This window comes from Euleptes europaea, chromosome 2 (assembly GCF_029931775.1).
Source record: "Euleptes europaea isolate rEulEur1 chromosome 2, rEulEur1.hap1, whole genome shotgun sequence".
Taxonomy (NCBI): domain Eukaryota; kingdom Metazoa; phylum Chordata; class Lepidosauria; order Squamata; family Sphaerodactylidae; genus Euleptes; species Euleptes europaea.
In genome coordinates, this window is record NC_079313.1 from 42,736,407 (window position 1) to 42,762,198 (window position 25,792).

At 44.5% G+C, this 25,792-nt stretch overlaps 1 protein-coding gene across 1 annotated transcript in view; it reads right to left on the reverse strand.

The window, feature by feature from the left end:
* SLC30A7 (solute carrier family 30 member 7) overlaps nt 1–15,845 on the reverse strand; it is a 40,773-nt gene extending 24,928 nt beyond the window's left edge. Inside the window, exons 1-6 of the mRNA XM_056844427.1 lie at nt 15,764–15,845; nt 14,491–14,592; nt 12,263–12,376; nt 8,284–8,371; nt 2,911–3,037; nt 938–1,144 (exon numbers count right to left, since the gene is read on the reverse strand). Of these exons, the coding sequence (XP_056700405.1) occupies nt 938–1,144; nt 2,911–3,037; nt 8,284–8,371; nt 12,263–12,376; nt 14,491–14,592; nt 15,764–15,843 (718 nt within the window). The 5' untranslated portion in view covers nt 15,844–15,845. The remainder of the gene's footprint in view (nt 1–937; nt 1,145–2,910; nt 3,038–8,283; nt 8,372–12,262; nt 12,377–14,490; nt 14,593–15,763) is intronic.
* Nucleotides 15,846–25,792: the final 9,947 nt, after the last annotated feature.

Here is a 25,792-nt window from a genome sequence, read left to right on the forward strand (position 1 = left end):
ACACGTTACTTTTAACAACTACTTATAAAATGAATAGGTTCCCCTCAACCAAAAGTACAAAAACTCACAAAATAGGGGGGAAATAGAGGAAAGGAATAAAGCTGAGAGGTGGGGGAAAAACAATGAACCCTCAAAAACCTCCACGACAGTGAAAAAAGCTGAGAATGAGATCTGGAAGAGGCTAATATTAAAGGTACAACCAGAGGAAAGGTTTCTTGTCTGCCAACCTTGGACACAATGTCAGGATTTCCAAACAATGGCTGGTATCTAAGGACAGAATGCCACCAGGCTGAGAATCCAAGAGTTAGTCAAACAAAGCCAGAACATGTGAAATTCATGTGAAAATCAACACTGAGAACTCCAATGAGAAGTAACCCATATCACTGAAATCCAAATGGTTCTGCAACCAGACTACAGACATTTCAATTCCCTAAAAATAAAAAGATTGAAAGCCCATAGTGGGTAAGCACGGTGAGTAACTGTTTTCCTGAAATTAGGACATTGTATCGCCTGTTGCTTGCCCCCAACATTTATTATCCATGGCAATACCTAGCAATGCGATCATTTGGGCTTTAAATGGGGGTGGGGTGTTGAGAGATATGTTTCAGGCTGGTCAGCAGACTCCTTCCATGACACAGGAAGGTCCTGCTTGTAGAGATTAAGAAATCTACAGCTCTATTTGTTTTGAAAGGAGCATCACTTTTTCTTTCCCCAACAGGCGGGTAGATAAAAATGACTACAATTTGGTATTTGCTTTGTTTCCATTTCCTTTAAACTTTCTTGAAAAGTAGCAGATGAAGTTTCTTAACACATAATACACCCAGGAAACCCATTTGGTAGCAAGAAAGTATTTTCATACAGGCTTTTTAGATCTTAGTACACTGAACATTCTGCGATCTTGCAACGGCTCCACGGATGCTGATCAGTGAAAAGTGACAAGAGATGGCATAATAACCCTGAGCCACCTGTTTTACACACTTACCGTGACAGTAGTCCTTACGCTGAGAACATCCGTGCCCTTGGCTGTGATCATGGGAATGGCCATGCCCGTGGTCATGCTTGGAATCATGACTGTGACCGTGTCCCCCATGGCTGTGCCCATGACTCAGAGCTCCATTGAACAGTGAATGGCTATGCTCATGTCCTGTAAATAGAGATTTACTAGGTAAATTTATAGAATTTGTTTCTCCACTGTGACTAATATCAAGTTCTCCAAGTTAATCTTACCGTTTCATTTGCATAGTAAGAGAGAAGGAAAGGGGCAGAGATCAATCAAGGTGTTTGGGTAACACAAAAATGGGTAACACAAAAATAAAATCTAACTGTTGCCTGTTAACACCACTAAAGCTGGTTGCTGCACCCTGATAAATAGTACAGCCAACTCTGAAACACAAAACTATTCCATATTAGGCGTGTGTGTGAGAGAGAGAGAGAGAGAGAAGTGCTGTCAAGTTGCCTCTGACTCATGGCGACCCCTTGAATGAAAGTCCTCCAAAAGGTCCTATCCTTGACAGCCCTGCTCAGATCCTGCAAATTGAGGGCTGTGGCTTCCTTTATTGAGTCAGTCCATCTCTTGTGGGGTCTTTCTCTTTTCTTTTAGGCTGATACCAGATTTTAAAATTCTCAGCTGAATAATACATGTTTTGATCAAATAACTGATTTGCAGTGCAATCCTAAGCAGTGTTTCACCCTTCTAAGTTCACTGAAATCAATGGACAAAAGTGCAGTTCTGCTTAGGATTGCTCTGCAAGCCTGCTTAAGTGTGCATCTGAATAACATAATGTAAAAACAGCATGTCTTATTTATTAATTATCTATGTATGTATGTAACAGCAGGCACACTGCAGAAGAGGTACTCCCTTGTTTCACACACAGAAAGGAATGATTGCTGCCATCTGAATTTTAAAAAAATTGTTTTAAGTATATTTCAAGATTAATAAGGAATTTTTGCCAATCAAAAGGCTTTTAACTAACCGATTTCACCAATTCAGTTGACTAAAACACTGAAGCCCTACTCCAAATCAATTCAGAACAAAACAACAGGTTAAAGATTATATAAACAGAATTATACTTTAATCCTGAGTAACAGCAGACTTGACTTCTCCCTTATAGGCAACGCATTGCGTACCATTCTCAAACTTCCAGAGCTTAGCTGACATGCCTTCTGTATAAGTTTTTAAAGTCTAAAATGCTTGCGTGGCAGTTCTGCATATTTGTCATATGCTAATTTCACACACTGCATTTAGAAAGCAGTAGAAAAATCAGTCTCAGCTGAAGGCCAGTCAAAGCAGCAAAGCAAGCATCAGTTCGAAAGCCATAAGTGTAGAAGTCCAACCTCATGCTGCTTGCACAGCAAGAACATCCTGTGTCCTGCCCCATGCGTCTTTTACTGCAGTGTTTTTGCCGATACTATAGGGAGAGGGCCCTGACCTGGATGGCCCAGGCTAGCCTGATCTCGTCAGATCTCAGAAGCTAAGCAGGGTCGGCCCTGGTTAGTATTTGGATGGGAGACCACCAAGGAATACGAGGTTGCTGTGCAGAGGAAGGCACTGGCAAACCACCTCTGTTAGTCTCTTGCCATGAAAACCCCAAAAGGGGTTGCCATAAGTCAGCTGCGACTTGACGGCACTTTACACACACACACACACACACACACACACACACACACACACACACACACACAGGGAGAGGGCTTGAGTGGCCTTAACACAAGGCTCTCATCAAGCTGCTTATGGCAAGACCAAACACACAGAGCCAACTCACAGTACCCTAGTAAGAGGGTAAAATGTCCCCTCTGGGACCCTAGCACTGAATCCGTTAGTCTGCTACACCACAAGCATGGCACTGGGCCCTTGACTGGAACTGGAAACTAAGCAGCTGATGAGATGAAGAATAAGATTTCATGACTTACCTGAACCATGAGAGTGACCATGTCCACCGTGTTGAAACACAAAAATTCCTATAAGGTTTACAAGGAAACCAAGTATGGAAACAGGAAGAAGTCTTTCATGATGCACGTCAGGAGGCTCAAGTGCTCTCTACAATGAAATAGAGCAGGAAGTCTCAGTGCAAGGTATCAGCCACCAACATTTTAAGGGTCCCCTAAATATTGGTGGTGTATTTTGCACAGGGTCACTCAGTTTAAATATAAAAACGAGAATCAGTAGTCAATAGCCAGCCTTCTGACAACTCACAGGTACATTATAAATCCTAAATGTTAAGCAATGAGAATGAACTATGGCATATCAGAGCAGTCATATTTGGCCTACATCTTGAGGAATCAGTCCTCCTTTGACCAGTGCAGCCAAACCAAGTAAACTTCATAAACAATCAGACAATCTAGAAATGCATTTTAAAAGTTCCCACAAGATCTGAGAAAGACCTCTGACATCACCATGCAGGAAAGACAGTGGAGATATTGGGCCACTTATCTGCCCTAGGCCTAACCTGGCACCCACGGGGGGGAAAGGGGTGCAGGGACGGAGTGAAGCAGAAGAGCAGGCACTGCTGTGCTACCAGTGACAAAATGGAAGTTTCTTGGCACCCATAGTGGGATAGCTCTAAACAGGCTGAGAGGGCAAGATCAGGCCTCCTTTGAAAGCTTTCTCCACTGATTTGCTCATCCCTCGTATACACTGGGAAAAGATTCAGCTTGAAAACCTCTCATAGTGCTCTAGGAGTCTCCGTAGCTGAATTTCCCTACTAAAACCAGGAGACACCCCCCCTCTAATTTCCTTAACAGAGACTGTTTCCCAGAAAATTAGCTGTCAATCAGGAGGTTAGGAGCCAAAGTATTTTCAGTTTTTCATTACACAGTGTTTAGTACTGTTTTTAGAAGCCCATGCTTTTTCTCTCCTTTTGTACATTTTACCTCGATTTTAAAAAAAGGTTGTGTGGTGCTCACGGCTTCAGAGTTTCATTAATAAAGAGGGGGGAATCCTACATGCATGAAAAAGAATGCAGAATTGACCATGAATGTTTTTTTCAGCGGGTGCAGGCTATTCTGATGAGGGTTACTCCTCCAACTTGCTCCTATGGTAGGGCTATGTAAATTAGACAAAGTTTTCATCCCATCTGTGGTGAGGGCCCCCTGCCCAGTTTGGGGGTATAGTGCAGCAGAAATTATTTAAAAAACCAGGACTACTGCATTGTAAAAAGAAATGCTTTCTGGGTCCCAAACTGATTTTTTTTAAGAAGTCGGCCGAGAAGGAAAAGTGGGATAGGAAAAATGGTCATCCTCGGAATTTCAGCTATAACTCCAGGACCCTGGAAGGCTAACCACCCAATCCTACCTCACAGCAACAATACAAACCCAGTGAGTCAGAACACACTCTACCCACCAATGAGAAGAAACATTCATGATGTCAGTTGCGCCCCCAACCCCCAACAGCGGAGAAAGGCACAATTGTGAGGCATGTTAAACAGCAGTGTCCACATCCTTGGCAGGAAATCTCCCTGCTAGAAAGTATGGAAAAAGAATCTGCTGAAGCAGCTGCCTCCCAAATGCAGCAGCAGAGATTATGGGAATGTCCCATCTGCCATGAATGCACAAAGGAAGAGACAGATACCCAAACGGCCACTCTGCAGATCTCTTCCAGTGGGACACTGATATGAAAACAGCAGAAGCTGCAGGTCCTCTGTTAGATTGGGCAGTAAGCCCTGAGGGTGCAGTGAACATTGGGCCTTGCACCTAAAAATATGCATGCCTAATCCTATAGTACCTTTGGATCCCTATCCTATACATACTGGACAGTTGGGAAAGTACAAGTTTGCTTCAGAAGAAAGTGAGGGTTCAGGCCTGACTACCACCACGTCTTTCTGGAATACATCTACTTCATACCTGATGGAGAGGGCACTTTATTCCAAGATCCTTTAGGCCACTTGTACGGCAATCAACAATGCAACTTTAAAGGAATGAATCCTGGGGAATGCACTTTCAACTGTTCAAATGGCTCTTGCAACAGAACTACTAACAGCAAATGAAAGCTCCAAATAAGGAATGACTTGACGAGGAAAAAACCCCTCAAGAAGCAGACAGAGAGGGGCATTTTTCACAGTAGATTTTGCTTCTGTTTTGCCACGGACTAAAAAAAACCACGATTTAAATGTTTTTTTCATGGCCGCGATTTATCCCCGTCAATTATCTGTAGTTTTGGTTTTTCATGGGAACAAAGCACACTGTATTTGAAAACGGTTTGGTCTGTCCCTTTTGCAGGAGGCCTCCCCTTCCAACAGGCTCATTGTTTATGCCTGCCCCCAGCTCCGCCCCAACTCCGCCCAGCAGTTTATCTCGTGCGGTTCACTAGCCCCAGCACAAAAAACAAGCACCAGTCCCTCTGGTCTCCTCCATTTTTCTTCCACCCTTGCTCTGTTCTGCTTTTGGAACAGTCAGATTCCAAATTGGGGGCGGGGGGGGGGGCAAGGCAGCGCTTTCCTCAATGCTTCCCTCTATTTTCTATAGGTGTGGAAGCCGTTGCCCTTTAATGATAGACAGGATTGGGGGGGGGGGCAGGGAATCCATGTGCCCAGAGAAGTGTTTAGCTGAAAGTGGGAATGGCAGGGTGGGGGGAGAGGAAAGAAGGCCCCTGGCTTGTGCGCCGGCCATGATCCAGCCACATTGCATTGTGAGAGACAGGAGGGCTCCTAGCTTGCGCGCCAGCCCCGATCCAGCCAGTGTGCATGGCGGGGGGGGGGGGGGGGAGAGGAAAGAAGGCCCCTGAATTGCGCGCCGGCCATGATCTGGGCACAGTGCATCGAGAGAGGAGGGAGATAAGAGCAGGCTGGCTGCCCCTCTGCAGAAGAGTGATGGGAGGGAGTTTTGCCTTGGGTTTTCCGCTTTCAGGATGCACATTTTTCCCATCCAATTTCTCAAAAATCCCCCCTCCCCTCTGGGGCAGAGGGGCCAACAGCCCCTTCCCTTGAACATCCCCCCATGGGTCCAGCTGCCCTAGACTGAGCTGCCACCACCACCCCCAGCGCGTGAGGAGCACATGGCGTGGCCCCGCCGGTCTCCCCCTGGAGCCGTCCGTCCGACGTCCCCCTGGGCTTGGAGGTGTGGGCCCAGCTCCAAGGCCCATCCCGGGCGAGGGGCGGGGAAGGCGTACGGGGACGGAGGGAGAGAAGTGCCAGGATTCTAGGCAGGCAGGCAGGCAGGCAGCAAAAGGGGCGGTATTCTTGTCTGAGCACGAAACTCCCCCAGCCAATCACCGTTCTTGGGGGAGGAGAAAGGAGCGAAGCAAACATTTTTTCATGGGCATCCGCGCAACACCAAAAGTGGTTTGGATTGCCTCTCTTTTAATGCGGCTTATTTTGCTCAGTGGGGGAAAATACAGATCTCCAGTTAATAACCAAAATTTGACTCTGACGCAAATCAGCGTCGAAACAGCAGCAAATCTCCATGAAGAATACCCCAGAGAGACCTTTCCTGCCCACAGCAGGTTTAAAATGTCACTGTCCCAATGAGCTTACTATCTAAATTCCAACAGCTAGCAGAAGAAAGGAGAAACGGAAGAGGCAAGGGTGGAAAGAGCTGCAGCTCAACAGCTATGGAGGCCTTGACTGAAAGAAAAACGGACACAGTGTGTTGTGGTGCTCAGAATAATATCTTCACCCCCTGGGCTTGACTGGCATTCTAATGGCTGTAAAGGTACAAGGTGGGGGGGAAAACCTCAGCTCAAGTGTACCGGGGGAGGTTCCAGAATTTCCTGGGGCTGGATCCAGTTGAACACGGATCCTGAATCCCTGCTTTCCACTCCTCTCAACAGTCTCTTTCAACTGAGCCTCTTAACCTCTTGTGGTTGTGAAGTACAACACAGAGTGGCTTTATGAGAGTAGTTGATCCACAGCTTCAGCCCACCTGACCGTCTTAATACACTGTTCAGCGCAAAACTGGATGGCCCTGTCCCCTTAAACCCAACCTTCGAAGCCTCAGGACTAGATACCAGGGAAGGACAATTATTACTCCTTCCTTGAATTTATTAGTATTATGCCTGTGGCAGTTCTTAGCTCTATGTTTCCTTTCTAGACCAGCTTTTAATCTTTCAGTAGCACCCATTTTATCCAGATGACAAAGCCTGGATGAAGGAATTCACCATAAAACATTGAGGGAGGCAGGGGAGAAGAGAAGCAGAACAGACGTAGTTTGTGGAAGAGAGTCCCACAGTTGCCCCCTGCTTGACTCTGCCCACTATTTTGCACCTGTAGCCAAGTAGCATTGCGACACAATGACCACAGCATACCAAGGAGGAACTTTAGATGTCCATTATTACTGACAGTTAAAAGGGACGAATATCTCTCCCTGGGACATTTGTACCTCCTTATTAAAATTAGTCCAGAAATGTCCTCTGCTCTACTTTGCAACCATGACTGGTCTGCTCCTCCATGCAAAAGTGCCAACCCTTCGCCCAACCAGGAGGGGCAGGCCACCATTTTTTACATCTGCCACATTATATTGGGGTATCTACCTGAGATAGCCACTATTATTGGTACACTGTTCACAGCTTGTGCCACAGCTGAACTGAAGGCACTTTAATCCCAACTGAGCTTAACTGTCAACAGCTGACAGCCAGAACCTTTCTTATGCTTGGAGGGGGGGGCAGCTGAGACCAGTGGAAGCAACTTTCATCATGATTCCCAAAGAACCTTCTTGCCACAGCACTTCAGAAGCATTGCCTGAGCCTCCGAGAGCCTCAATCCTTAGCTAGCTGCAATATTACCTCTTTTCTACCAAGCTGTAGATGCAGCTGTCAATTTAAAAGGTCCACACACTAGCAGTAGAAGAAAACCAGTTCCTACACAAACTTTTTAGAAAGTGAGGAAAACAAAAAACAATTCCAGCATTTCCCACCTTTTTCTAAGGTAAAAACAGAGATGCTGAAATTTCTCTGCTACTAAGGAGCAGATAGAACTGGACTTGGGAGGGATATCCTCCCACCAGAAAGCATGACAATCACAATTAGCACAGCCTACCAGTGGAGTGAGCAGGAGGAATAAAGAACAAAACAACCACCTCCATCGACCTCCACCACACTGGTTCCAAGATAGCAGCGATAAAGTGCAAATTATACCTTATAATATAGCATTGTAGTTACTGATACACACAACACAACATTTGACTGCAACTTTTGACACCAACCAAAATGGTTTATTTCCCCCCTTAGTTATACTAATTTTGAATGAGAGTCGCCTATAACTTGGCTAAAGAAAAACATCACATAACATGTGCCTGTATACCAGAATAAATCTGTTAAATCAAGAAAAGCTTATTACTGTCTTCATAACATACCTCAACACCTTCAGAGAAAATGAAGAACGCTGTGAAGATCAGAAACAGACCATTTACAAAACCAGCTAGAACTTCTGCTCGAACATACCTAGGAAAATCAAGAAAAGCAGGCATTAGCTATCACTGTGTATTACTTACAAATTGTATACTATTGTACGTAAGCCATCCCTTGTATTGTTTTTTATAAAGTTGGATGGCAACAGAAACTTCAGTGATGTTCCTCATTTTAAGACTGATAAAATTAAAAAACTGAATCAAGAACTGAAGGTTATTTTGTGCACTGCTGTCTCATAAGGAGCAAGCCCAAATATAAATAAACTGTACAGCCTCCACACAAGGATTGCCCCCTGTATCTAATTCTGAACCAGGACTTCAGCATGTGGATCATTAAATATGCATTCTTGGGGACAGAGATGTTTGAAAAAACTTGAGTCAGCACCCAGGTCTGCACAAAAATACAAACAAGGAAAAAAATAAAATTTAACGTACAAGGTAAAAAACCCTGAGATTTCGTGAAACTCTGTCAGGAGATCTTGAACTTCAAAACTGTCCAAAGCAGCCACAGCAGCTGGAAGACATTGCTGTGTCTGGTATGAGGTAAAGGGAAGTGCAGCTGCCTGCTGCCTCGGGAACCTGGCAGGTGGGGTAGAAGGAAAAATGGAAACCGCCACATGAGCCAGGCAGGCAGAGGCAGTGCAGGCAGGATGGACAGTGAGTTGGTGGCCCAGATGATGAAAGAGTGAGTGGGGGGTGGGACAAAACAGGATGGGATTTGTAACTTCAAATTTCTCACTGGGAGACATTTGGCTGCATATTAGTCTTCTGCTGGGTGGCCAACTTGTTTAGCCTATGTGGCCAAGGACTGCCCAATCAAGGTGCTTGGGGGGCAGAACCCCAAACATAACATTACCCAAAGCATAGCATGGCCAGGGAGCCCAGCTTCTCGTTCTCACCCACTCCTATTGGAAAATTGAGATCTCCCCAAAGGCTTCTGCAGTGAGCAGAAGTGAGCCTCTCAGGCAAGTTTTCATTTTCCAGTATTGCAATTAAAAACACTTATATTTCAGCTCTCTCCCACTCCTGGCCCCCAAGGTGACAAAGGTTTAACACAATACATTATAGAGATGTTCTATAAAATTTATAATTTAAGGGCCTGGGCAAAAAGTTTTAGCTGATGCCCAGAATATAGTTGTGCTGCCCCATGGACGAGACAACAGTATTGCGGATACTTAAAAAAAAATACACTTTGAGGGTTTCCGTTAGCCTGGATGTAAATAAGCAGAGAAGGTAACCTGGTGACCCTAAGAAGGGGAGTTCAAAGCAGGTCCTTGCCATACATTATGTGGGGGCTGGTTGTCCTTCAAAAATTCTAGCAACAGGGCATTGAGGGTTTTAAAATCCAAAGCAGCCCGGGGGTGGGCGGGAAAATGCCAGCTGATACAGATGCTTAACCACTGACCAGATGTAATTAACTCTACAGAGCAGGTCCCAGCTAATAATTTAAGCAATATATTTCAAAGCAACTGAGGCTTCTGACCAATTTTCATAAGCACATATGAAATAACACATTGGTAACATCTAAGTTAAATGACCACAAAGCATGGATGACTGTAGCAAGGACACATTCTCTCATTCTGAACTACCTTGACCGCTATTTGCACTGGTGGAGCTAACAGCACTCCCAGACCCAAAACTGATCTTTTGCATGGAGTGCAATTTCACATGTAATAGGCTAAATACCAACACCCTGGTCAATCATTCTAACAGAACCTAGGTCCTGTGTGGATTAAGCTTCAGTTTATTAGTCCCCATCCTGCCAGTTACTGAACATCCACAGCCTCATCTGATTTGAATGAAGTGGCAAAATAGAACTGGGTGTCATCAGTTTGTTTAAGGCACCTCATTTCAAATCCCCAAATGTCCTCCCCCCAGCAGACATCATGTATGTGTTAAATAATAAGATGGGATCTTGTGGCACTCCATAGCACAAATTCCATGGAGTTAATTCCAAAGTACCACCTTCTGAAACTGACAAACCAGACAGGAATTGAACCAGTATGTAATGCCTCAAATTCCCACTCTAGATAGGCAATCCAGAAAGATACCATGGTTGATGGTATTGAAAGGTGATGAGGTCTACAAGAATCAACAGGGTCACATATCACCCAGTTCTCTCCCAGTCTAATGCCACCAGAGTGCTTAAGGCAGTCCAAAATTCAAATTGGTTATCTATACGGTAACTATTTAATTTCACTGTAGAATGGCTGGAATTTAGCTGAAGCAGAGCCTTGAACATCACTTTTTACTCTAAGAAATATAGCTTGGAAGCAAGCAGAGAGGATCAAAGCATGCAACGTGCTACTTGTCCCCATGTCCTGCAGGTAGCCCTCCCAACTGGAAGAAGGTTGTGTCTCAAACCTCTACGGCAAGCCTCCTGTCTCTGCATAATAGGGCCTCAAATCAGCCAAGTGAGAAGCAACATGGAATTTGAGTGCTCCTTCTCAAGTGAACCTGCTCAGGGCCCAGCGGACATGACAGTGATTCTTACTAGGCGTGCCTTTCTCTAAAGGAGTTCTTGGTGATAGGAATGCCTGCCAGCTTAAGGAAACCTGAGAAATTGATGCCTGCCCATTGGCTATTAGTGCATCATAGAATTATAGAGAGTGGTAAACTGCAGTCCTGCAGTCAAAAGCTCTGCTCGCGACCTGAGTTCGATCCCGACGGAAGTTGGTTTCAGGTAGCCGGCTCAAGGTTGACTCAGCCTTCCATCCTTCCGAGGTTGGTAAAATGAGTACCCAGCTTGCTGGGGGTAAAGGGAAGATGACTGGAGAAGGCACTGGCAAACAACCCCGTAAACAAAGTCTGCCTAGTAAACGTCGGGATGTGACGTCACCCCATGGGTCAGGAATGACCCGGTGCTTGCACAGGGGACCTTTACCTTTAGAATTATACAGTCACAGAGCTGAAGACAGTCATCTAGTCCAAGCCTTCTAGCAAAATAATGGCAGTTTTGTCTACCTACGAGCCACTACACAGGCAGAATTAATAAACAATAATCTAAAGCTATTTCTCTCAGTAAAGCCTCCCCTGATATTTTTTACACCCATCTTTCACAGAACACTACTAGCAAACTAAGAAAATTATGCCTGTGTCTGTAAACAAGTGTGCCAGTTAATACAGCAATAAAATGGAAGGGGTTATTCATTCTGGGCACTCTCATATTCTGCCACAAAGTAAATTGAACCATACAGAATCAAAATTTTAAATATATGTTCACAAGCATATATATTCTCTATAGTAACTGAACATTAACATCCATTTATCTGTTGCTACAATACAGAATTTTTGCTACTGATACAAAAAAAATACCAAGATTAACATACCAAAGTATATTAATATGCCCCAAGAATGCCAACCTAAGAATATTAAGATTAGCAAGAAAACACACAACTTGATAACCTCTAGCATACGAAGAGGGAAACATTCATTCCACTGCCAGCCATAAAAGTGTAGCACACAACTTCACCTTAGGCTAGGCTATAAGTAGTAATGCAACTCTCATTTAAAATAACAAATCAGGAACAGCACAATTCCACCAGCATGCATACTAAACCCCACACAGTGACAGAACACAATAGAAGCCTCAGATTCCTGGGTGGCCCTGCTCAAAATCACAAAAGCTAACTACTAAATGTACCCATGTCATCAACTATCAGCAAAACAGCATGACACAAGTTATTTAACAATAGTTCATTAGTATCAAGCAAGAAAAAGTTCTCAAGTATCCAAGACTTTGCGTTCCTGACAAGAACAATCTCTTAAATTTACATTAACTCAATTTAAAGTATTTGTCACCTAGCCAGCTGTAATGGAACGGCCAGCTGAAAATTACTTTGCCAGTATACTGTAACAAAACTGTATATGATACATCATATTGGTTTCTTGGAACATTTATTGTCCACCAGCTGAAATTTCTTACCCATAGGAGAAAGCATCGTTCGATCTCCACTTTGAAATAACTGAAGCTGCCAGTCCTGCTAACAGAGCAGTACAGTCAAAAAACATGTGAAACGAATCTGATATTAAACCTAAACTGGAAAAACAAAGGGGGAAAAAATGTTAGGTGCAGAAAACACAGCAAATTAATTGCCGATCAAAGAAATATAATTATATTTGCGATCCCAGTGTATGAAGGCTTGATCAAACAACAGCATTCTCCAAAGCTGTATCTAAAGATGTTCCGCTTTCCCCCCTAAACAACCCCTATAGTGATTCAAATATATTGTATGCTGCATCACTGATATGATTGCACCCACAGGATTTTCCTGGCTTATCCTTCTCATTAACAAATCAGAGGGGGTTTTTTTGGTGTGACTTATGAATACACCTGCTACAACAAACAGAGTTAAGTATTTCTCTGGCCTCACCATATCAGTCTTTATTCTTTCTGCCTACTTCAAAACAGCTGCATATGCTTTTACAGGCTATTTGCTATTTATAGCTGTTTTAAGTGTTACTCTGTATATACTTTTGCTGCTAATAATTTTATTAGAAACACCAAAGTGAAGCAACGCTGGTTGAGCCTGCCAGTAACCTGTTGTGCATGCAACAGATACCTTTCAAAGTAGGCAAGCCTGAACTCTCCTTAGAAGCTAAAATATCTGAACTGAGGCTATCATACTTTGGTCACATTCTGAGAAGACAAGACTCACTGGACAGTAGAAAAAGCTGAGGGTGCAGAAAAAGAGGAAGATACAACATGAGATGGATTGACTCCATCAAGGAAGCCACAGCCCTCAGTTTGAAAGACCTGAGCAAGGCTGTTAAGGATAGGATGGTTTGAGGGTCATTAATTCATAGGCTCATAACTGGTCAGAAGCAACTTGACAATATTTAACACACACAGGCAGCAGTAACTCTTCATCCTCATTTTACCAATCAGACGTTGGGTTTTGTTTCAAAGGTTGAGTGTGCATGTGTGAGGGTATGTATATTCATATACACACACATACATAAATACACACCCATACATATATACATAGGCAGTATTAATACCATGGCTTTCTACATAGTAATAACCGCTATGCCAGGGAGACAGAGTCTAAGGGCTTGCAAACGTCTTATATATGAATGCAGCCATTGAGCATTTGTTTTCCCACAAAGCAGAGAACCCACTATGGCCTTCACCCTTTGTATCCATCTCCGCTCTGTGATGTTTCCTACACAGAGATCATCTTCATAGAGGACAGAACGCCAAATGTGATGCAGCCCTTAGCTTAATGAGTATTAAAAGAAATATGTAATGATTTTAACTTTAGAAGCTACTATTCAAGGCTGTTATGACTCTAACAACGGATATAGTATGAATGAAGGACCTGGCTGGCACAAGTATTTTGTTTTGAATTTCTGCTAAGATGCAAGGACACAGCTTCACAAGAAACAAGGTATCAGATGTAAACAGCCACTATCAATAATTACTGTATCACATAAGAACCCTAATTTGCAAGGAACATTTCTACTGACCATGGAAATCTACTTCAATAAACTTATGACTGTATAATAGATTAAGCCTTCATTAAATGTCTCAAGGAATAACAATCAGTTGTATCTTTCTACACTTTGCCTGTAGAACCCCGTAACATAGTAAAAGTTTCATTATCCCTCAGCACCATAAATTTTGCTGCCCCATTTTTACACAAAATTCAATACAGCATACCTTGCAATATTTACAGTTTCACAGATTTCCAGCCACAAGCCCACCCCAGAAATAGTGGATCTGCCAAATTCTTTATCCAGAAAATGTGATACAAATGGTGCCTTGGCCAACATCAACAGTTTCTGCAAAACCTACATCAGCTTTCCTCTATTAGTCAAAACCATTCCTTCCTGAAGAAGAAAATCTGCACTTACGGTAACTCATTTCTCTTGAACTAAAAACAAAAATATTCTTACCTAAAAGATCACCTTAAGAGAAAGTTTGCAAACAGTTAATCCCATAGCATAACCTGTGCTAGGGAGAGCATAAACCAAGCCAAATACAGTCCACCCCCTTCCTCTGCACCAATAGCTCGCTCCGTCTCCTCAGCATGGTTACACTGAGCCCGGGAGCTTCCTTCTCAGCACAAGCCAGAGGGAGACGTGGCAGCACTAGCCACGGCCTTTGCATAAGAGAAGCACCGCCTCTTTCCCCCCTCCCTTCCCCAGTACCTGTTGCTCCAGATGCCATACAGCAGCTCCACGAAAGCAAAGGAGAGGTTGAGGCAAAGGAAAAAAAAGAGGTTTCGCGATGTCTTATCGGACAGGATGGACCTAGAGAGAAGGAGGATGCAGGAGGGTCGTTGATCTTTTTTCTTTTTCAGGCTAAAGGCCCTCAAGGAAGAAGAAAAGTCTTGCCCTTCTTTCCTTGTCCCTAAACACAAGGGTGACTGTTTCACATGACCACCTGCCTGGTCTCAAACAGGCCACCATCCCTATCAAACATCATGACCACGCTCACTCACACACACACACACCACTTTTTTGCTAAATACCAGTATCTGAAGAAGTGAGCTGTGGCTCACGAAAGCTCATACCCTGTCAGGAAATATTTTTGTTAGTCTTTAATGTGCTACTGGACTCTTGCTCTTTTCTACAATTCAAGCTGTTCCTTACACACTCTGGCACAGTCTGAATGTGCAGAATCCCCACCTCCCACATTACACGTGTCTTCCTCGCCCTTCCCCAAACACCCTTTCAATCAGCCGAGGTTGCCATCCTGACATGCTGATGCCCCCTCGACCCCACCTTCCCCTCCACACACACACACACCGCACCCCAGGCTATTATAATCCAGGCGTGCGCTGGGAGTCCCATATCCGGAGCCCCCGCGCTTGACAACGGAGTTTGGGGAAGTGGCTGGGAGCAGTGGACACGCATCTCCCAGCACATGTCTGCAGCAGTAGAAAAGGGCAAGAGTCCAGTAGCACCTTAAAGACTAGCAAAAATATTTTCTGGCAGGGTATGAGCTTTCGTGAGCCACAGCTCACTTCTTCAGATACAGCTAGAATGTGAATCCATCTGTCTTTAAAGGGTATGAGCTTTCTGGTAGGGTATGAGCTTTCGTGAGCCACAGCTCACTTCTTCAGATACAGCTAGAATGTGAATCCATCTGTCTTTAAAGACCGATGGATTCACTTTCTAGCTGTATCTGAAGAAGTGAGCTGTGGCTCACGAAAGCTCACACCCTACCAGAAAATATTGTTGTCAGTCTTTAAGGTGCTCCTGGACTCTTGCCCTTTTCTCCTACTGCAGACAGGCTAACACGGCTACCCACGGTGAATTATCAGCACATGTCTGGTTTGGCTCCAAAATGATTCACACACAACCCTCCTTCCCCCCCCCCATAGCAAAAGCCCAAAGCAGCAACCCCGAGACCGTGCACCTGGGCTCCAGCTACCCCCAACCCCCCCCCCGAGGCCGCCACCCCCCAGCCTCCGCTCACCTGAACCACCCCGAGACCTTGAGGAGCAGATTGAATTTAGGCGGCTTGTACTCATCGTCCTTGATGGACAAAGGGAGCATCTTCCTCGGCGGCGGACGCGGAAGGCCCCCAGGCCTGGCCGGCTCGAAGGGTGGGCCGCTCCTGCCGCCCCCCTCCTCCTCCTCCTCTCCCCTCACTCTCGGCCAGACAGCTGCTCCCGGATCCAGACACCGGCCCGCTCGGCCAGCAGCCACTTCCGGCGCCGGCGAGCCAATGAGCCTCTCGTGCGCTTGCGCAGTACGGGCGCCGGCCTAGTGACGTCAGGGAGTCCTGGGGCTCGCCTCTGGTGGCAGTAGGAGAAAAGAGCAAGAGTCCAGGAGCGCCTTGAAGACTAACAGAAATGTTTTCTGGCAGGGTGTAAGCTGGAGAAGGGAGCTGGGGCTCACGAAAGCTCATACCCTGCCAGAAAATATTTGTGTTAGTCTTTACGGTGCTACGGATTCCGTGGACTGCCAAAAAAACAAATCAGTGGGTTCTAGATCAAATCAAGCCTGAACTGACCCTAGAAGCTCAAATGACTAAACTGCGGCTGTCGTATTTTGGTCACGTCACGAGACAACAAGAGTCACTGGGAAAGACCGTCATGCTAGGAAAAGTGGAGGGCAGCAGGAAAAGAGGAAGACCCAGCAAGAGATGGATGGACTCAATAAAAGAAGCCACGGCCTTCAATTTGCAGGATCTGAGCAGGGCTGTCAAAGATAGGACGTTTGGGAGGACTTTCATTCATAGGGTCGCCATGAGTCGGAAGCGACTTGACGGCACTTAACACACACACACAAGGTGCTACTGGACTCTTGCTCTTTTCTGCTACTGCGGACAGACTAACACAGCTACCTGCTGTGAATTATCTGGTGGCAGGGCTGACGGAACTTGTCTCCAAAGTTGGGCGTTGGGCTCCAAAGACTCCCCCCCCAAAAAAAAAACGTTTGTATGCATCTACCCTCATATATCACAAGACATTGCTTCGTCAAGGAGGAGAGGTTCCTTCTACATCCTACTAAATATGTACAGTGGGAGGTGCTGTGGCTCAGTGGTAGAGCATCTGCTTGATATGCAGAAGGTGCCAGGTTCAGTCCCCGGCATCTCCAGTTAAAGGAGAGGTGAAGTAGTAGGTGATGTGAAAGACCTCTGCCTGAGACCCTGGAAAGCTGCTGCTGGTCTGAGTAGACAATCCTGACTTGGATGGACCAAGGGTGTGATTCAGTATAAGGCAGCTTCATGTGTTCATATGTTCAAGGTCATAAACATTTGGGGAGGGGCTGTGGCTCAGTGGTAGAGCATTTGCTTGGCATGCAACAGGTCCTAGGTTCAATCCCTGGCATCTCCAGTTAAAAGGACTAGGCAAGTAGGTGATGTGAAAGACCTCTGCCTGAGTAGACAATACTGACTTGGATGGACCAAGGGTCTGATTCACTATAAGGTGTGTTCATGTGTGTTCATATGTTGATTCAAAATAAGCATATACTGCTTATGTGTCTAGTACATTTGTTTATCTTATCCTTCTTCCATACTTACACCAGTTTCTTTTCCTCATCTTATGCTCACAACAACCCTATGATGTGGGTGGACCGAGACACTGTGACTACCCAAGATATCTCAGAGTTAGCTCTTCCAGATCCTGCTCCATGACCCTTACCTCCCACTAAGTTTGATTGGATTTCCTCCCAAATAAATGTGCATAGGATTGTGGCTTTATTATCTCAGCTTATGCTAGGCAGGCATAAATAGATGCTCCAGCGAACACCTGTCCCTTCCTACTGTATGCACTGTCTGATCCTCGGTGCTCCGACATATTGGCACAGGCAATATGCTTGTGGTGAGATAATTGGGAGGGGGGAGGCAGGAGTTGCTTTGACAGTTATGGTGATGGATCAAAGTCCAGGCATCTTAGTTGCTAGAAAAAGGGGGCAAAGATGCTCTTTGCTGGATACACAGCATCCTTTCCAGCTGGGAGGGATAACACACCAGTCCTTTGATGTGTTAACCTCTCTTGAATGGAGAGTGCAGGTTTGGCAGAGTGGAGCCCCAAGGCTTAGTACCCAGATAAGCTGAAGACCCCAGAGCCCTTGTGAGGTGGGGTCTGGTATGGGAGGCTGTCCCTTTGTTTGAGGCTCCTTCTTGGTTCAATCTCCTGGGGAGGGGGGATTCCTTGTTGGTCGCTCCTGGGAGCAAACGTTTTGCCATGAGGGATAACAGAGGAGAATGATGCTAAGGAAAGTTCTATGCACCAGGGTGAGGGTATCCTGCAACTACCCAAATCAGATGCAACCATGGATTGTAGGTATTTAGCACCCATCTTTTTGTTTATTTTCCTTAGTATGCATAGTACTTTGCAGTACCCTGAGTTTGTGGATTGCAGACATAAAGCGTTGTTGAATTTGAGAGAGTCTGCACATATCCTTACTCACCTGCCTGGATCTTTGACATAGTATTGAACAATACCCTTGTGAGGTTGACTTCAGGCAACCACGTGAGAAAGAGAGGGGCTGGATTTTACCCAAAATGGTGGTGGCGACAGAAGAGGGGGGGAACAGTGGCTAGTCCTGGCCAACAGTGTGATGGAAACCATGACAATGCTCTACAACCCCCAGGACAACAACCTTAAGAAACTGGAAGATGAATGTTTTCAGCCTAGCCGTATGAACTGCTAGGTTCCACCATTACAAACTTCAGGAGTCTCCCCACTGGCTAATCTCACTGCTGTTTTACTTTATTTTTATTGCAGATATCTGCCCAGCTGGGATACACTTAATGATGGTCCAAGGCAGTTCATTGATTGAATCAGAAAATACAAAGAGCACGCCTACTATGCAGCAGCCATTTTCTCCAGGTGAACTGATTTCTATCTGCTGGAGATCAGTTGTAATAGCAGATCTCCAGCTAGTACCTGGAGGTTGGCAACCCTAACTATCAGAGTTGTGCATAACCTCACTCCATGACATTTAATGGTTGGCTCCACCTTCTGTGCAGCCATTCTGTCATTGTGCCTACCACCCTGTGTCAGAATTCTAAAGGCGCCTTCAGGCTCAAAGAGATTGGGCATCCCTAGGGTTAGGGTTGCCAACCTCCATGTAGTAGCTGGAGATCTCCTGCTATTACAATTGATCTCCAGCCAATAGAGATCAATTCACCTGGAGAAAATGGCCGCTTTGGCAATTGGACTCTATGGCATTGAAGTCCTTCCCATCCCCAAACCCTGTCCTCCACAGGCTCCGCCCCAAAAATCTCCAGGTATTTCCCAACCTGGAGTTGGCAGCCCTGCCTAGTGTAGACCAATAGGCCTGGCTGAACCCTGCATGAAAAACCTAGAATTATCTACAGTACACACCATATCTGGAAGAATCATGTAGACTGATGTAGAAAAAAAATCCCTTAGGCTAGGAACAGGTTTAACCTGTGGGACAGAAGGCATGCATGCAGTGGTTTCCCCAGTAGGAAAAAATATGCATCTGGACTATACCCACTGCTCAACACGTGAATGTGGTACTTCTAATAATAGTAATTATTATTACTGTAGTGGGTGATTTGCTAATTAGGAAGAGGGTGTTTTGGTTGCACAGTGAGTTGCCTACCTAATATGAATGTTACAGACCTCGGAGCCATGTTGATATGGGGGTGGATCATCATACAGAGGAGATGTCAGTCATTGTAACCCATGTAAGCTTCAACAACATTGGGAGGTCCTAGATGAAAACATTAGGTTGCTAAGTAGGATAGTGAAGTTCAAGGCATCCAAAGTAGCGCATTCGGAAATGCTGTCTTTTTCATGTGCAGGGCCAGCTAGGGCAAGTAGAACAGAGGGATCTCAATATGTGCATGAGGTGGAGGGTGTCAGAAGGAAGGGTTTATATGTGTTAAGAACTAGATAACATTTGGGGACCATGCTGACCCTATGCAAGAAACAGGCATCACTTGAGTCAAAATGGAACGAGGCTGCTGACACCTAATATGCAAAAGGAAATGGAGCAGCTTTTAAATTAACCTCTTGAGGAAAGCCACTAGGATCTGAGAAAAAAAATGGTTCAGGAGAGCCCATCTGTAATGGAAGATAGTATAAATGTTCCAGATCATCTAAGTGGCAATAGAAGATGCTGATTAACATACTGAAGGAAATGACAATCACCTAAAGAGACCAAATAGCACTGGGGGGGGGGGGACGCACATGCAAAGGACATTGGAAGAGGGACACAACAAATAAGTATTTAATGCTAGAAGCGAAAACAGACAAGCTACTTAGTGGTATATGAAAATACAGAGATATTGAGCATTTCAGAACCTTGATGGAACAGAGAGAATCAGCGAGATGCAATTATCCTTTGATATAAACAATACAGGAAAGAATATATTGGTTGCTTTGTGCTTCGGAGAGGTCATAGAGTCCTATAAACTGGAAAACTGTAGGGGAATAACTCCTCTACGGGATCTTTGCGGGTGGAAACACCAGGCCTGAGCAGTAGATTAGCACTGGAGAAATACTATCAAACCCCACCCCCAATCAAAATTCTAAGACTGATCCTGAGACAGAGAAAGAAATACGGAATGTGTCATAAAAAAAAAGAAAATGACCATACCCTTGTGGAAACTACCACTGAGGAAGCTGTACGTGGTGCTCCTACTACAACTTATATAAACTCTAAGACAGAAGTTTCACATCGGTTCTTTTAGGTTATCCAGGCTGTGTGACCGTGGTCTTGGTATTTTCTTTCCTGACATTTCACCAGCAGCTGTAGCAGGCATCTTCAGAGAAGTAACACCGAAGGACAGTGTCTCTCAGTGTCAAGTGTGTTGGAAGAGTAATATATATAGTCAGAAGTTTCACAATTTGGAGACATTTCAGTAAAACACAAGAAGAGACACACCGCAAGATCCAAAGCAGAAATTCAAGGTAGGTTTCTATTATGCTGTCTTAGACATGGCCATGCAATCTATTGAAGAGAGATTTCAACAGCTACAACAATAATATTCCCTATTTGGCTTCCTGTATGATATATACAGTATCAACAAAAAATCTTCTGAAGTACTTAAGGCCTGCAAGAATTTGGAAAAATCATTGATGCACAATGGAAACAAAGATATTGATGCTGAAGATCTGTGCTGTGAACTTATAGCAATAGCTCGAAGACATCCAAAGTCTTTGCCACCACAAGGAGTACTTCATACTGCAACAAAAACTCCTGGATAGTGTGCCTAATGTTTCTGATGCTCTAAGGATCCTTCTCACACTTCCAGTGTCAGTGGCAAGTGGTGAACGCAGTTTCTCAAAGCTCAAACTTATAAAAACGTACATACACTCAACAATACTGCAAAAGAGACTAGTTAGTTTGGCAACTATATTAATTGAACATGCCCAAGCATCAGCACTTGACCTGAAGGAATTGGTGACAAAATTTGCAAAGGAAAGGCATGCAAAATGAGATTTTGATGTGCCTGGAATTGAAACATTCAAGTGACTTAAATTTTAACACCACAATTCATAGGACTGTTGAAATTATTTGTGATTTGTTTGTATATTTCAAATTTTGTTCTATTATTTTTTCTACAAGACATTTATTTTTGAAAATTGGTTTGCAATTGGGGGGGGGCACAAGTAGTTAGGCTTGCCTAGGGTGCAAAAACACCCTGGCCATACCATGCCACCATTATTCAGGATGGTGAAAACTCCAGCAGACCTTGAAGAGCTCCAAAAGCATCTCTCCGTACTGGATGAGCATGCAAGAGAGAGGCAAATGAGGTTCAATGTGAGTAAGGGTTAAGTGATTTTCTCTGCAGCACAGAATCCTTACTTGTCTTTTCCACTTATTAGGTCTGAACAGGTAGTAACAAATCAGAAAGAGGTCTTGAAGCCATGGTGGACAGGCCAATGAGACATTAAAAAAAGGCAAATGTTATGCTAGATATTATTGGGGATTAAAAATTAAATAGCTAACACCATAATCCCTTTATACAAATCTCTGGTGTGGACACATATGGAGTACAATGTGTGTGCATGTTAAGTGCCGTCAAGTCGCTTCCGACTCATGGCGACCCTATGAATGAAAGTCCTCCAAAATGTCCTATCTTTGACAACCTTGCTCAGATCTTGCAAATTGAAGGCTGTGGCTTCTTTTATTGAGTCCATCCATCTCTTATGGAGTACAATGCAGAGTTCTAATTGCCTTTCCTTAAAAAAGAAATTGTACATTTAGGAAAGGTGTGAGGAAAGGTTAAAGCATTTGAGGCTCTTTTGTTTTGGAGGGAAAGCTACTAAGGAGGGGGCAGCTTATGAAACGTACACATGTTGTGGAGACAGAGGATAGAGAAACCTTTTCTCTCTTTCCTGTAATACAAAAACATAGGTCACCAAATGAAACTGATCAGCAGTAGATTCGGATCAGAAAAAAATAACTTCATAGCACGTGTGTGTATGTGTGTGTTAAGTGCTGTCTTTTCCGACAATGCTTGATTACTACCGTAGGGAGTAGTGTGGGACTAGGACTGGGAAGACCTAGGTTAGTAGATTCTGGAGTATGGCAACTTGAGTGAAGGTGGCACAGACAGAAAGCTACCCCTGACCAGCTGTGTGTGTGTGGAGGGGGGTGGGTAGCTGGGTGGAGAAAAAGAATGCACAAGCAAGAGGCGGTGTACATGGCTGAATGTCTGAATCCCCAACTACAGAGATCAGTCAGTTCCCTGGGGAAATAGCTGCTTCAGAGGGTGGAATCAACGCATTATACTCTGCCGAGCTCCCTGCCCTGGCTCCATCTTCAAATCTCCAGAGTTGGCAACCCTATGGGAGAGTGGGGTTTGAAAACAAACTCTGCCATGAAGTTCGCTGGGGGCCATGGAGCAGTTACACATACTCAGCCTAATCTACCTCGCAGGGTTGTTGTAAGGATAAAAATGTAGAAAGGGAGAACATTGTAAACTGCTTATTGTTCGTTTCCTTACAGCCCTCTCCCCACCCCCCAACACGATTTCTCCGGCTTGAATCTAGGCCAGAAACTTCTTAAAACTGGTTTGTTAAATTCTTTCTGCCGCTTCTGTATGTTGGGGGTTATTGCTGTGAAAATTCCTGGCTTGGCAACATTCAAAACCGCATCCATGAAGAAGATAGTGCAGAAATACACTTTTATGGAAGCTGAAACGTGATGATTTTATTGGGCCCTTGTTTCTGGCGCAGTCGGCAAGGCGATCAAATGTGGCTTTTGATCCGTTCAGGGCTACGTTTCTGAGGCGAATCACGACCGGAATCAAGCTAAGAAAGCCTTACGAATGTTCAAAAACATGGATCATGATAAAGAACAGAAACAGAAATAACAGGTGGAAAGGACGGGGCCATTCATTCCTAGTGGGGGGGCGGGCAGTGCCGGATTTACGTATAAGCTAAACAAGCTATAGCTTAGGGCCCCCCTCTCTTTTGGGCCCCCCCAAAAATTTAAAGGAAATCATAATTATTTCACTATTAATATACTTCTTCTTAATTGTATTTCCATTCAACAATTACTTTGATAAAATACATGTTTTGTTATGTGCAAATGGCTTTAGATACCTTTGATAATAATAATAACCTTTAATGGCATAAGTAATATTACAATTGTTACAGAAGGTTGATAAAATATGCAGTCATTAAGATAAAAACATAGGCCAGTAAATTCCAATAATAGAAATTACAAACTTTGGGCTTTTTGGACTTTCATCACATTCACTAGAAAATTGGCAACATCTACAGTAATCCCCGGATCGGAATCATTCAATAAAAATTGACGTTTTACTTGGGTAGGTAGATAATTCACAGTGGGTAGCCGTGTTAGTCTGTCTGCAGTAGTAGAAAAGGGCAAGAGTCCAGTAGCACCTTAAAGACTAACAAAAATATTTTCTGGTAGGGTGTGAGTATGATGTCCCCTGGACATCACAGACTCTTCTGCATACCACACCTAATCCCATCATGCCTGCTATTCACATTTACATACTGTTAACATTTACATACTGATGCTTGTCTGAATTCACTCTCCTCTACTTAAAGACAGATGGATTCACTTCTAGCTGTATCTGAAGAAGTGAGCTGTGGCTCACGAAAGCTCATACCCTGCCAGAAAATATTTTGGGAGAACATTTCAACCTTCCAGGACATTCTGTTGCAGATTTAAGAGTAGCAGTTCTCTTACAAAGGAATTTTCAAAGGGAGATTGGAAAGAGAAACTGCTGAATTACAGTTGATATTCAAACTAAAGTCAATGCATTTACCTGGGCTGAATAAAGACCTTGCATTCATGGCTCATTGCCAATGCTGATTTCTCCACACCCATCTCTCCCCTGGACATCACAGACTCTTCTGCACGCCACACCTAATCCCATGTACATACTGTTAACATGTACATACTGATGCTTGTCTGAATTCACTCTCCTCTACTTAAAGACAGATGGATTCACATTCTAGCTGTATCTGAAGAAGTGCGCTGTGGCTCACGAAAGCTCATCCCCTGCCAGAAAATATTCTTGTCAGTCTTTAAGGTGCTACTGGACTCTTGCCCTTTTCTCCTGCTTGGGTAGGTAGGTGATATTTGGAAAGAAGCCAATTTTTTAACCGTTTCGCACGGGGTGTTTCGTATAGAGGGCAGACAAACAGAATACGACCAATGGAGTCCAGGGAATAGGAAACACCTATTAGGTCCATAAATTACCATAGAGCCTATATTCAACACGGAAAAACAGCGACAGTTTGTTGTTGACCAAGGACAGCTGGACACAGAAAGGGCCCCATGAGCTTCAGTAGCTGCATCAAACCTAAATCCGGCCCGGGGGGGGGGGGGAGAAGGAGGACGAAGTTCTGCCTTGACCAGGAAGCACAAATGCCATCTCAAAAGAGGAGGGGCGGGGCTTGTAGGCTTCGGTCCCGCCCCTTTTGCGGTCGCCTCACGTTGCGAGCTGCGCTGCGTGCTTCCGTTGGCAGTTGGATCAGCGCGTGCGAGAGCGCCGGTTGCCTCTTGCCCGTTCTGTTGAACGCAGAGGGGGGGGGGGGATTGGTGGTGGTGGTGGTGGCTGTTTTGCGAGGTCTTCCGCGTTGATTGACGTGGGCGATGTGAAACCGGGCCTGACCCATTGATCGCTGGTAAGGGGACGGTTCGGAGTCCCGGTCGTCGGGGAAAGAGGCTTCGTGGTGGAGGGGGTGGGTTCTGCGTTTAGACAATGGCGCGGGAGGGTGCCCGTACGGGGGTGAGAGCCGGTGCTGGCGTTGAAATCAGTCGCCATCGGGTGCAATCTGGGATGCGCCGTGGGAAAAGATTTAAAGGAACAACAACCAGCACAGAATTCAAATGCAAACACATATATTACGTGCAAAAAAAAAACCAAGACAAGCAATACAATATATACAACAAATACAAACTAGCATGGAAAATCCAGTAAGAAGAAGGTGTGTAATAATAGTCCTATCCTATTTCTTTTCTTTTTTTCACAGATCAAGGTTTCCTTACCTGGAAATAGGATAAGACTATTATTACGCACCTTCTTCTTAATGGATCTTATTGGATTTTCCATGCTAGTTTGTATTTGTTGTATATATTGTATTGTTTTGTTTTTTTGCACGTGATATATGTGTTTGCCTTTGAATTCTGTGCTGGTTGTTGTTCCTTTGTAACTTCATTAACAGCACCGGGCCCTCTTTTTTCTGGTGGGAAAGATTTAGGCTGCAATCCTAAAGACACTTCCTTAGGAGTAACCATCAATGAATAAATTACTTCTGAGTAAACCTGCTTAGGATTGCTTTAGGATTTGAAGTAATGGCATGGACAATTCTATTTATTGACCTTACCTTAAAAAACCATTGCGGGGGGGCTTGGGAATATTGGGAAGCTCTGATATAGTTACCTAGTAGGTTGCATACTCTTTGGCTGTTCATAGCTTCGGCCATGCGGGTCGGAGGAGGGGCAGGGAACCCAGACCCTGGGCCGGCTTAAGGGGCAAGACCACCATCACTGGGGATTGTTCTGCTCATTCCTCCCCCCACCACTT